Raw genomic sequence first — 13067 nt, forward strand, 5'->3', positions numbered from 1 at the left:
TAAAGACAAAGAGACAATCTTAAAAGCAACAACAAAAAAAGCAGTTAGTTACCTACAAGGGAGCTCCCGTAAGATTGTCAGCTGATTTCTCAACAGAAACTTCACAAGCCAGATGGGATTGGCAAGAAATATTCAAAGTGATGAGAAGCAAGGACCTACAACCAAGATTACTCTACCTGGCAAAACTATCATTTAGAATTGAAGGACACATAAAGAGCTTCCCAGACAAGAAACAGCTGAAGGAATTTCTCACCACCAAACCAGTATTACAAGAAATGTTAGAGAGACTTCTTTAAGAAAAAAAAAAGATAAAAAATATGAATAATAAAATGGCAATAATTACATATCTGTCAATATAAATACTTTAAATATAAATGGATTACATGTTCCAATCAAAAGACATAGGGAGGCTGAATGGATAAGAAAATAAGACCCTTATATATGCAGCCTGCAAGAGACTCATTTCAGATAGAAAGACACACACGGACTGAAAATAAAAGGATGGAAAAACATATTTCACGAAAATGGAAACAAACAAACAAAAAAGCTCGGGTACAATACTTGTGGCAGACAAAATAGACTTTAAAACAAAACCTATAACAGAGACAGAGAAGGACCCAGTTATCACACTTCTAGATGTTTATCCAAAGAAACCCAAAAGGCTACTTTGAAAGGATGTGCACACCCTTATGTTCCTTGCAGCACTATTTACAGTGGCCAACATGTGGAGGCAGCCTGGGTGTGCATCAATGGATGAATGGATAAAGAAGAGGTGGTACATACATACAATGGAATATTAGTTGGCCATAAAAAATGAAATCTTGCCATCTGCAACAATGTGGATGTACCTAGAGGGTATTGTGCTGAGTGTAGTACGTCAGACAGAGAAACACAAATACCATATGATCTCACTTATATGTGGAATCTAAAGAACAAAATAAGCAAACAAATAAAACAGAAACACACTCACAGATAAGGAGAACATTTTGATGGTTGCCATTTGGAAAAGGGATTAAGAAGTACAAATTGGTAGTTACAGAATAGTCATGGGGATGTAGGGTATAGTATAAGGAATATATTCAATAACATGATAACTTTGTATGGTGTCAGGTGGGTACTAGGTATATTGAGGTGATCACTGCATAAGTTATAAAAATGTCTAATCACTATGTTATACACCTGAAGCTAATATAATATTGTATGTCACTTAATGGAAAAATAAAACAATTATGTAACAAAAACTTATTCTGAATAATGTTATCTTTTTCTCTTAAACCTAGATCTCCGTGTTGATCAGATGTAGTAAGTTTTTCCTCAAATTTTTAGAATTGGTTTCCACCTCAGACTGTTGAAAATCCTATATTCCCAAAAGAACATTCCCCCATCTCCTAAGGCTGCAGTTTCAAGACTACACTTTGTGGCCACAGCAGGAGGCCAGAGAGGGCAAAGCAAGGTGACTAGGGCCTAGGGAACAGTCTCAGAGCCAGAGGGGAGCAGGGGCCCTGCCAGGTCATCCAGACCCTTCCCTGCTTTGCCTTTGGGACAGAGGTGCATCCCCCATTATATCCAGGAGAGGGGGACTAAGGGATTTCATGGCAGTGATGAAGGGATGGGAACTGAGCATTTGATTTGAAGTGCTGGCATATATCACCTTAACAAGAAAAGAGAAACTGTGGTCTGAGCCTAAGGGAGGGTAAGGCATTGACCTTGCTTTCACATTGCCCAAGGCTGCTGCGAATCTACTTTTCTATTGTCTAAATTAAATTAGCAAGTAATCAAGTCATGCAAACAACGGTTGCTTTCGCATGATTACGGAGCCTTAGAACTATCCAGTTTGACTTTGGCAGGAAAGGAGCCTCAGTTTCCCTCTTTCTTGGTTCTTCCTTCTCTATAATGGGAAATTGGGCTCCATGTGTCATTGAAATTGTGAAAAACTGAACCCACAAGAAGTTCAAGCTTGATAAATATTAGTCTGTTTCCTGGACACACCGTCCAGGGATCTGTATAAAAAGTGAATCTACTTCCCCTGAGGGGAATTGGGATTTGCTCCAGTATAATGGGAGGGGTTCTTGCCCTTAACCAAAAGCAATTTCCTGCCCTTGGTCCCACCCCACCCAAAGCTTTCTCTGACCAGCTGAGGCAGGTGCTAAACAGCAAGATGGTCCACGCTGGTCACGTCTCCCTGGACAAAGCAGAAATAAATCACACGCCAGCCCCTGCTTAAGATCTGATGAAATTCTCCATTTCCGCTCCAAATTGAATTCCTCCCGTAGGATTGGAGCGGCTCCTGAGTAATGAAGGCGCTCCTTCCTCCTCTGCTAGACGCATGTTTCAAATTAAGGGACACAGCCTTCTAATCTGGGTGGGGAGGTAGCTATTCAGAACAGCCTTGAGAAACGATTTTCGGACCAGAAATTATATTTTTAATCTCAGAGGGGTAGGGCGGCCATACCACGTGGCCTTTGTGGGGAGGCAGCCCAGCCGGTGGTCTCCTGGGAAAGAATGAGAACACGTGTCCTGCTGTCACTCTGTGCTGCGCCACCCCCCATCCCCCCACCCCACCCCTACCCCGTCCCCTCCTCATCCTCCTCTACCACTTGTAGTGAAGGAGAATTTATTATGGAGAATACAAGCAAGAGGGCTTGTGCTTTTTGAGTCAAAAATACAACTTTCCTGCCCATCTCTTATTTGGGAAAAATGATAAACTGTGATTTGAAAAAAAGAAGTTTTTAGGATGAAGATGTCATTGCAGTGATTATCTTCCATCCTCTGTAATGATGATGAATGGACAGTTGGCCATTTGTAGAGGCAGTTGACACAGGCTTTTTCAGGGGGAGGAAAAAGGAAACCCGTTTTCAAATGGGCCCCGTCAGAGTGAAGACTGATGACCTGTGGCTGCTTACGACCATGAAAAGGGTTCTGAGAATGGGGAATGTGTGAGGAGCGCAGGGGTGAAACTTATAAATCAAGGTTAAGGTAGGGATAGAAAATTCTAAACATTCATTCTGTTTTGAAATGTGGGCATGAAACAGATTTTCCGTTGATAAAGGAATATTTAATGTTACTCCTTGAAGTAAACTTAAGAGCATTAGACTTTTCTTCATTCACTGGTGAGAAAAACAATTTAAACATTCTACTTACCATGAGAAATTCTGATATTTAGTGTCAGAAGGAGAGGAGGAAATTCTCCTCGAAGGAAAATGCTATTGGCTCTATTAAATTAGAATTTTCTTAACAACGTTTGAGAAAGGTTATCAAAACCTCACTCCATGTTTTAATCTAGTTTTAGAAAAGCATTTCCTGCATAAGGAAACATAACCCCAGAGCACCCCACAGGTGAAGCCCAACCTTAGAGGGCAGACTCCGCAGCAGGAGGATTTGGGGTCTGGTTCTCAAGTGGAAAATTGCTCTTCAGGGAGAAGGGTCATGTTTTCCACTGATACTAGGGTGGGTCATTTATAGCCAGTGAAACTCCCTTCCTTCCGATCTAGGAGGATGTTGAAGCTTCGGTCTTTCTCAGAGGACAGTAGGAAATACATTTATCCCCAGCCAGAAAGAAAGCATTGAGGATGGGAAGTGGGAACTTCGGTGGGATTCCAGCAATGCCAGGGCCTGTCCTGAGCCCAGCCAACAGGTTCCAGGGCCTGGCAGGTGGGGGAGGAGACCTGGTGGACTGGACAAAGATGCTGGAAGGGAAAAATTAAAGGGCAGGGAAGCACAATGCTACCCCCCACACAGCTGCCTTTGTACATTCCTTCAGGCCCTCGAGGACTTTGATATTTGCATAAATGGGCCTTGGCTAGGCTCTCCCACTGGGACAAAACAGCTAGTGGGTCACCGAGGACAGGGCAGGCTTTTTCTTCAAGAACAGCCATCAGCTTGTGTAACCTTCCTGAGCAGAACGCACAGGCCAGCCTTAGAGTGTCTAACGATGGTGCGCCGTCTGGGTCTCTGGCGGGCAGACCCCTCGGAGGCAGCCTTGTCTCTGAGCCTGTTTATAAGGCCTGATGTTACTTGTGTTTTGTTTTAGCCAAAAGGGTGAAGTGCTGCCAACAGTATGTCTGGAATGTTATTTACTTGGTACATTTCTGTGGCTTTTCTTTGTAGCACTGCACATGCCAGAGCAAGGGGTCATTTACTTGAAAATGCCAGGTTGCACAGTTTGTCTTCTCCACGGGGCGACTTTCTCAGTAAGAGGAAGTTTCGCTCTTGTGCCTCTCAGTTCCCTCCCTCCTCCTTCCCTCCCTCCCTCCCTCCCTCCCTCCTTCCCTCCCTCTTTTCCTCCCTTTTTCCCTTCCTTCCTTCCTTCCTTCCTTCCTTCCTTCCTTCCTTCCTTCCTTCCTTCCTTCCTTCCTTCCTTATTTTGTTCTGAGTTAGTGCTCTAAAGTACTGTTGGTGCCTGCTGCATTACGCCTCTGTGTCCTAAATGCCCCCTATGCACTTTTAATATCTGGAGTTTCTGGTGGACTCTGCTGTGAGCCTGGCAGATGCTTTTTCATTTGCGTGTCTGCCGTGTTATTATTTCATATAAAAGCTGTCTGTTTTGGCACACGACTCCCGTGATTGCAGTTGGGCTCTCTGAGCTGAATGGGTGATGTTGTGCAATGGGAAATACAGGTGGGGTTTTCTCTACTGGTGGCCGCGGGGGCGGAGGACGAATCTGCAAGCCGTCCTGGCTTGTGCAGAGCTGACATGATTGGTAACAAATGGCTTTTGAAGGAAGAAACCAGTGTGTACAGTTTCTTAATTTGGACGGTTTCACAACTGTTTTTGTCCAATTGAGGGAGGAGAGATTTTTTTGTTAAGAGCAAATTCTTCATTAATAAGACTGCAAACAAGTCCTGGAGAAATGCTGAAGGTGGGAGCATAGGAGGTATTCTGTTTACCTCTTCTCTCTTAGCCTCCCTCCCTCCTCCCATTTCGTCTGTGCAATTCTAATCATGGTATTTTGAGTTTTAAAACAAAGTATGGAAAATGAGATTAGATAAATCTCCTTGGCTGGTGCCAGCCCTGGAGCCGTTTGCACACCTGGGTAGGTTAACTCCCTTCTCTCTCTCTCTCTCTCTCTCTCTCTCTCTCTCTCTCTCTCAGCATAATTTTCTTACGCCATGTGAACATGTAAGCATCTACAGATAGGAGACGATAGCATTGAAACCTTTGCCTTACAGAGACTCAACCTTTATCTAAGTCTCTTGGAAAAGTCACCCATCCATGGTACCTATTAGTTTAACTCTGGAACCAGCCCCAGTCTGAAATGGAAATTTTTGGGTTCCATTCTCCTCAGCCTTTCCTGTCCTGCTGCACGACTTCTCAATTTGTTCATAAGCCACTCGGATTTTTGGCTGAAGGGTCTTCTTTGATCATCTCTTGACAGCATGGGCTTCACATTCTCACACCTGCTCTTCTTTTACAGTCCAGATTTCCGAGTAAATGCTTCCATTGCCTTGTAATTTCTTCAGTGTAAAACTGGGGTGCAGGTTACTGATTACAGGTAATAGCTGTTTGATGACGGAGACAACTGCTTGGCAGAAACGGCAACCTGAACCGCTGCCAGAAATGTAAACTGCCACTTTATGCATTTCTAAAGGCATCTGAGCTGCAAGCCTATGGGTCATGATCTAGCATGCACATGATAATAACAGGCTCAGCGGCTGAGAACACTGCCCCATGGGGCAGCCCCCGAGGACAGGCTCTAACAAGACTGTGTGTTTTCTCCCTCATTATCCACAGCCCACACATCATCTTCCTCTCTCAGAGCACCTTGACTGGAAGGAACCATCTCTGTGGGACCCGTCTCTGCCATGAAATTGCTCATGCCTGGTTTGGCCTAGCCATTGGGGCCCGCGACTGGACAGAAGAGTGGCTGAGTGAAGGATTTGCCACTCACTTGGAAGATGTATTCTGGGCCAAAGCACAGCAGGTAGGTTTAAAGTGACCCTAAGCATTTCCCTCCCTGGAGTCAAATTCTATTCATAGTCCTTGTTCATTCAACAGATATGTCCTGAGTCCTTAGTATGCGCTAGATGCTGTTCTAGGAGAGAGGGGAGTTCCTGTGCCCCGTGGGGTTTGCAGTCTAGTGATAGGAGAGAGAATGACAAACCAACGCATCTGTAGCGGGTCAGGTGGGACCATGAAGCCAGATAATGATGGGGGAAGTGCTGTTTTAGAAGGTGCTAAGAGAAAGCGTCTCTGAAAGGGGGACATTTGAGCATAGGCTTGCAGAAAAGGTCATACACTACTCAAGGTCATGTGACTCAAGCACTACTCCTTTGTGGTTCTGGCTGTGGAGACATTGACTATATTTTGCTATGGTTTTTTTTTTAAGCAATGAGATTAAGTTAAATCGGGAGTCATAATCTCAGATGTCTGCTGGCAAGTGGTGCAGAATGGAGCGCGTGGTGTTCTAGATTAGGGGATGGTGAGGACAGCAGCCGTGCCTCCTCTCTGACCAACTGTCGTGTTGAAGGTAGTGCTCATGATAGCCTAGACGCTCTGTTTTTTTAAAGAAAGTTATAAATCTGGATTTGGATGTGAAATTTACTAATTCGAAAAATATGCAAAGTAAACATACCCAGAGGCCAGACCCGGTCAACACATTCCCAGTACAACTTCTGCTGTAAAGAACTGGCCACCAATTTAATGAGGATATAGCAGCTATACTGCTTCCTGCTTATTTTCCAGTTCCTAATATTTGGTCATTTGTTTTCCCTACCATCCCCATCCCTTACACACATGACTATTTAACATTTTCTGAGGTTCCCATGTTTGTGCATACCTATATGATTTTGGTCAAGTTCCTTCTGCCTGTTGAAATCCTATTAATTGTTCACCAGCCAGCTCAAGGTCACCTCTGGATAGCCCAGACCAATCATTCTGCTCACAACTTAATATTAGTCTTCTAGAAACTTTGAACCACCACAAGGTTTGGTACTCACCTCTGTTTTCTCATTTTTTCCTGTTTCCTTCTCTTCTCACCTCTAGACTGTGAGCTCTTTCAATGCAGAGCTCTGTCTTCCTCAGCCTCCCACCCTGGAGAGCTAGCAGTGCAGCCATCTGTGTCCCCTGCCACATAGAGTCCCATGAGGAGAGGTCACATGGCATATTCGGGAGAGGAGGCTGGGTTCAGAGCCTGACCAAGCTTGGGGCAGCTCTGCTGTTTACCACCCTCCCTGGGCGTCAGTTTCCTCATTTGTAAAGTGGGTATGAGAATGTTTGCCCTTGCAGGGTGACTAGGATAATGTGTAAATGAGGTTAACACAGCGCCTGACACACAGCAGGCGTTCAGTAAAGGTTAAATAGGCTTCATGTAAATGTGCCTCTGTCACCTTCTCTTCCCTGGGGTGCTTCCATCCTGAGACAATCAGATTTGTGCTATTCTTGGTAACTGTGAATGTATTTCAGGCATCTGATGATGACTTTTTCTGTCCTTTTGTCTCCTGCGACCCCAGAGAGCGCTGCTCCTCTGCCCTCCCCCTGCCCGCACTTCCAGGGGTTGTTCCTGAGTCTCTTTGCAGGGGTCCCACCTCTAGCTGCTGTGAGTGCGTCCATCTCCACTGACAGGCGCAAAGCAGGCCTGGCTGCATCTCACAGCCGCACGCCTTCCATGTGTCCATTCTGTGCTCTGTCTGTAGGGATAAAAGGATGAATAAGACACAGCCCTGCTCTGAAAGAGGTCATAGTCCAATAGCAGAGATAAGAAAAGCACATAGTGGAAGGAAGAAGAAAATAAGTTAGAAACCAGGTAAACACCAAGTATTCTACAAGTTCAAAGGTGGGAGAGGCCAGATCTGAGACAATCCAGAAAGTCTTGTTGGAGGAGGTGACTTCTGACATGGGCTCAAAGGGAAAGTAGGAGCTGAGGTTTCTCTACCCCTTCTTTTTCTCTCACCTGGCATAGGGGACAGCCCCGCTCACCATCGTTCAAGGTGCATGCAGTAACTCTCCAATATGTGAAAACACAAACACCCCGAGGCACAGTGGCCATTGTAGAACCAGGCTCAAACTTGGGAATATTTCCAGAGTGCTTCTAGCACTCTGACCCCTTCCTTGAAGGCTGAGTGAGACTGAGCTGCCACTGGTCCCTGACAAGTGTGCATAGCAGACCTTCCACACAGGAAAGGAGTGCTGCCCAGGGCAGGGAAGGGTGGGCCCCCTCACAGGACTCTCCTGGACAGCAACGGGCTGCCCCAGGGAAGAGGGCGTGAGGGCCATTGGTCACTCTGCAGTACTGAGCATTAGCAAGCATGGCAGAGTTGGGGAGCGGGAAATTATTGAACAAGGAGCTAGAAATCAGCACTCGACTCGGAGTGGCATTCTGTAGGAGAAGTGAATTGAGTTAGCTGTAAGATTGGATCATATAACTTGTCATCAACCAGGATAAAGGTCTAAACTCTTTCACAGGTTTCTTAATCAGCTCTGGCTGCCATAACAGAATCCCACAGACTGGGGGGCTTAAGCCAACATTTGTTTTCTCACAGTTCTGGTGGCTGGAAGTCTAAGATCAAGGTGCAGTCAGGGTTGGGGTCTCTCTTCACTGGTTTGGTGACGGCCACCTTCTCACTGTGTCCTCACATGGCCTTTCCTCTGTGCACATGTGGAGAGAGAGAGCTCTGGTGCCTCTTACCTCTTCTGTTAAGGACACCAGTCCTGTTGGATGGGGGCCCCACCCCTGTGACCTTATGATCCTCAGTCACCTCCCTAAAGGCCCCGTTTCAGGTATAGTCACATTTGGGGTTAGAGCTTCAATTTAGGAATTTGGGGGCAGAGGGACGTCGCTCAGTTCACATCAACAGGACACACAGAGTGTTGGTCACTTGGCCTTTGCTGGCCTCTTTTCCCCTCTGGCCCTCTCCAGTGGCAGCCTGCTCCTCACCTGACCACTTCCCTTGCCGTTCTCGAAACACTTCATGCTTTTTCCAGGTTTCACGAACCTTGCACGTGATTTCCATCTTCTGAAATTCCTCCTCCCCTGGCTGACTCCGGCTTTCCCTGGCGACCAGCTCAGGCCCTCCCACCTTCTCAGGAAAGCCTTCTGACCACCCTGGTTGGCCAGGGGACACCCGGGTTCTTCCTTCACCTTCATCATTACGCTCTGATGTTAGTGTTCTTATTACCCACCCACCCCCACCCCAGACTCCATGAGTCCATATGTCCCCAGGGCCTCGCAGAGACTCAGTAAATATCTGTTGAATGAACTACTAGAGACCTTCCATTTCCAGAAATGCCTCTAGATACTGACATTTCCCTCCCCGTGGATTTTCTGCTGCCCTCCCTTAACGAGACTATAGCCATAGGACCTGGTGGGCACATACAGTGACAATGGCTGATTGTGTCAGGTAGGGCAGGGTGCAGTGGCCTTCCCCTTCATGCAGAGCGAGCCCAGGCAGTGCACTGTTTCTGGTTAGATGCAAACAGAATCATCTGGGCTGTATTAACAGGCTCCACTGTAAACAGCCCTTAACAAAACTGAGGGCTGGGAAAATGGGAGGTAAGTGGAAGGACCTTCCCCACCCTGTGCAGAAAGACAAAGCAGGAAAGGGCTGGATGGAACCACCGTGAAAATGGCCCCCCAGGGAAGCCTGTTCTCTCCAGGGCCGGGTAGGGGGAGATTCTGGGACCAGGGGGCTCCTCCCAAACAGGCAGCAGGAGAGCGAGCAGCTGGTTCTTTGTTGGAGGACCTGAGGCCCCTCTGGCCCCTGACTTTTCTGAGGGGCACAGGGTGCTGCGGGGAGGCTGTCTGCGCCATCGTCCCTGAAACAAAGCCAGCTGCTCCACCGGGGGGCTCTGACCTTGCACGAGGACAACAGTGACTGTGTTTTGTGCACGTGTGTTTGTGTGTCTGTGGCCCAAGCAGCTGGCCCCCCACGAGGCCCGGGAGCAGCAGGAGCTGCGGGCTTGCCTGCGCTGGCGTCGCCTCCAGGACGAGGTGCGGAGCTCCCCGGAGGAGATGCAGGTGTTGAGGTAAAGTGCCATGCGACCCCTTTACCTGGGCTGCTCTCTCACCCACTCCTCCTTCCCTGCTCCACACACCCAGGCCCTGTATTAAATATGCTGTTTCCTTTTGAAATTAAATTGGACTCGATTACTCATCTTCCAGGGATGTGATTGTTATGTTTTAAGTCTTTCAGGGTGTGGGTTTGGATTTGCCTTCTGACATTTTCCTGGTGTCTCTATTCAGGAAAACAACTAGCACAAGGCCATTTCCCATACCAAATTCTTCCTTTGAAGTTCTACTAGTCACTCCATGTGGTGGCTTCGGACTGGGAGAAGGTTGGGTTTGGTAGCCTGGCAGACAGTAACCCTTTAAAGCCAAAGGGGGAAGAAAAACCTTTAGGAAAATATTGATTCCTAAGTGTTTAGTAGTAACAGATGTTTGTGTCAATGGGGCCTTTTGTTCCAGTAAGTCCCCCCAGGAGGCCATCCTGTGGGAGGATTCTAGTCCCAGCTCCTTCCTTTTGTTTTCAGAGTGTCTTGCAGCACTTGTCGGGTTACTTCTCGCCATTTTTCCATTTTTGTCCCTCTTCTGCTTTGCTCGTTTTCTTCACTTCTCTGAATAGTTGTTTATCTGAAACCTGGAGCCTAGGCCCCAGGAGCACTGTGGTTGCTATGGCAACAGAAGCTTTCATCCTGCCTGCCACCTCTTGACTAGAGCCAAGTGTTTGGAATCAGCAATCAGACAGGTGGGAAGGCAGCCATCAGGAATCATCTCCACTTTAGATGGCAACCCTGAAGGCCCGTCCACCTCCTGGGCAGAAGCCTGCCTAAAACGGTTCTGTGTTGTCTCTGTTTTTAAGTAAACACCTGCACTCTGCAGTTACTGCCCACTGAGGTCCAAGTCAGGGAACTGCTGAGCCCAGCCTGACTCCAGAGGCCGGCTGGTGCTTTTGTGCAGCATGGCAGCACGAGGTGGCCGTGCTTCCCACAGAGAAGCAGGCCACTCGCTCTCACACTAGCTGCTGCCATCAGTGCTGACTCATCCATTGTTCAGGAGAGCCAGAGCCCAGAGCGCTGCGTCCCCACCCAGTGTCACTCATCGAGCATCTCTATTCACTCAGCTAGTGGGATGGCCACACCCACGACCGCTGTGGGCAGGGGCCCTGCTCTCGCGAAGCTTCCACTTAGCGGGGACCCTGGTTTGTGTACAGCTAGTTGCAGGTGGTGAGCAGGGGCACGAAGGGAACATGGTGGTTTATAGTGAGGAGGTTGGGGAATGCCTCCCTCTGAGGAGCACGAAGGCCCCCAGGCAGGAAAGACCTTGGCTCGCAGTTGCACAGGGACAGAGAAGAGGGTAGTGTAGCCAGAAGGGCAGGGAGAGAGGCAGGAGCCAGGTCCTGCAGCCTTCTTCCACATGCAGTGGAAGGCGCCCAGGGCCTCTAGCAGAGGCAGAGAATGCTCATGATTTGTCTGGTAGTTTTAGGGTGTTGCTCTGGCTGTGGTATGGGATGGACCACAGGCAGCACACGGAAAGTGAGGAGAAGGGTTAGAACATTTTGGTCGTCCATGAAAGAGGTCCTGGTGGTGGCAGTGACACACTCAAGAAGCACATCTATTTGAGACATGTTTTGGCAGTGGAACTGAGTTCTTTGGTTCATTGAATGTGGAAAAGAGGGAAATGAGTGTCCAGAATTATTTCTAGGCTTTTGACTTGAGCAGCTGGGTAGATAGATGGTGATGCCATTTGGTGAGATGGCACAGACTTTTAGAGGAGCAAGCTTGGGAGAGAAAAATAAAGATTCCAGTTTTGCATGGACTAAGTTTGAGATGCCAAATAGCTATTAAAAATTGAGAGCTCAGTAGGGTCTACAAGTCAGAAGCTCATTGGTGAGATTGGAACATTTGGCCCATAAATACTTAAAATTCTGAGTACATTGAAATCACCAGGAAGAGAGGAAAGTGAGAGAAGAGGTTGGGAGGAAGTTGAGGGGCCAGCAGAGGAGATGGGGAAATCAGTGTAGAGGAAATCCAGACACTAGGGGTTCCTGGAAGCCAGGGAAGAAAGTCAGGAAGGTGGGAGTGTGGTGTTGGATGCTCCTGAGGGTGTTTAAAAGGGAGGGAGGAAAGGGACCTTTGGGTTGGACCACATAAAGATGTGACCTTGACATGTGTGCATTTATTCCTGAGTGCTTGAGAAGGAAGCCAGATTAAAGTGGGTGGAAGAGTGGATGGGCAGTCAGGAAGTAGAGACAGTGAGTGCGGACTTGGTGTGGGAAGTTGTGCTCAGAAGGGAAGCAGATGAAGGTCAGAGAGGTTTGTTTTAGGGTGGCTGACGCAGGCGCGTGCTTAGGGATGACTGTATAACTGCCAATCCTGTCATCTCTCAAAACTCAATTTCTCCATCTCCAAGTCTCTAAGTCCCTCTGATGCCTCCAGCTCTGCATGACACAGAACTTTAGTGGGGGGAAGGACATTCCAATTAACATTAGGTGATGAAATGTGCTTCCCGCTCATAAGCAGTCCGCCTTTACCCCGGGAAGTCAGTACGCAGCGGAGGGGAGCCTTGTCTTTGGCCTCCACGAAGCTTTGTCAGCCCAGCTTTTGGTGGCCTAGAGCTTTTCCTTCGTGTATGGAGCCAGGAGAAAGAATCCACTATTTTTAGACCTCTGTGCTAGAAGACTTATTATGGCATTTGTTTTTCTTTGTCTTAGTATCCTGAAATTATATTTGCCTAAATTAGGGCTAACCATGAAATGACTGCACTTCGAAGACTTGGTGCACATTATTCCGGAAAACATTGTTATCAGATGCGCTTACAATGAAGAGGAAATGTTTCTGAGCCTGCCCCGAATTATATGGTCTAGGTGTAGTTTACTCCCATCTCTTAGTATTCTCCCTTAAATGGGCACAGAGAACCTAGAAATTACGGAAAGTGAAAGGAAGAACCAGGGTTGTAAAAATTTGTTCTCAGATTTTGTTTTGTATTAATATGCAATAAGACCTCAGGAAAGAAGTCTCTTCAAATAATACAGTGATGTGGGGTGGCCACTTAGCTCAGTTGGCTAGAGCGCAATGCTCTTAATGACAAGGTTGCTAGTTCGATCCCCACATGGGCCACTGTGAGCTGCACCCTC

At 47.4% G+C, this 13067-nt stretch overlaps 1 protein-coding gene across 13 annotated transcripts in view; it reads left to right on the forward strand.

The window, feature by feature from the left end:
• Nucleotides 1–13067, forward strand: part of AOPEP (aminopeptidase O (putative)) — a 344124-nt gene that overhangs the window by 192245 nt on the left and 138812 nt on the right. For all 13 annotated transcript variants that reach the window (XR_012495672.1, XR_012495671.1, XR_012495670.1 and 10 more), the window contains exons 6-7: nt 5731–5920; nt 9854–9960. Coding sequence is in view for 9 of the 13 variants with exons in the window: in XM_074330243.1 (XP_074186344.1) it covers nt 5731–5920; nt 9854–9960 (297 nt within the window). In the remaining 4 variants the exon portion in view is untranslated. The remainder of the gene's footprint in view (nt 1–5730; nt 5921–9853; nt 9961–13067) is intronic.

Source organism: Rhinolophus sinicus, linkage group LG04, assembly GCF_036562045.2.
Source record: "Rhinolophus sinicus isolate RSC01 linkage group LG04, ASM3656204v1, whole genome shotgun sequence".
NCBI lineage: Eukaryota > Metazoa > Chordata > Mammalia > Chiroptera > Rhinolophidae > Rhinolophus > Rhinolophus sinicus.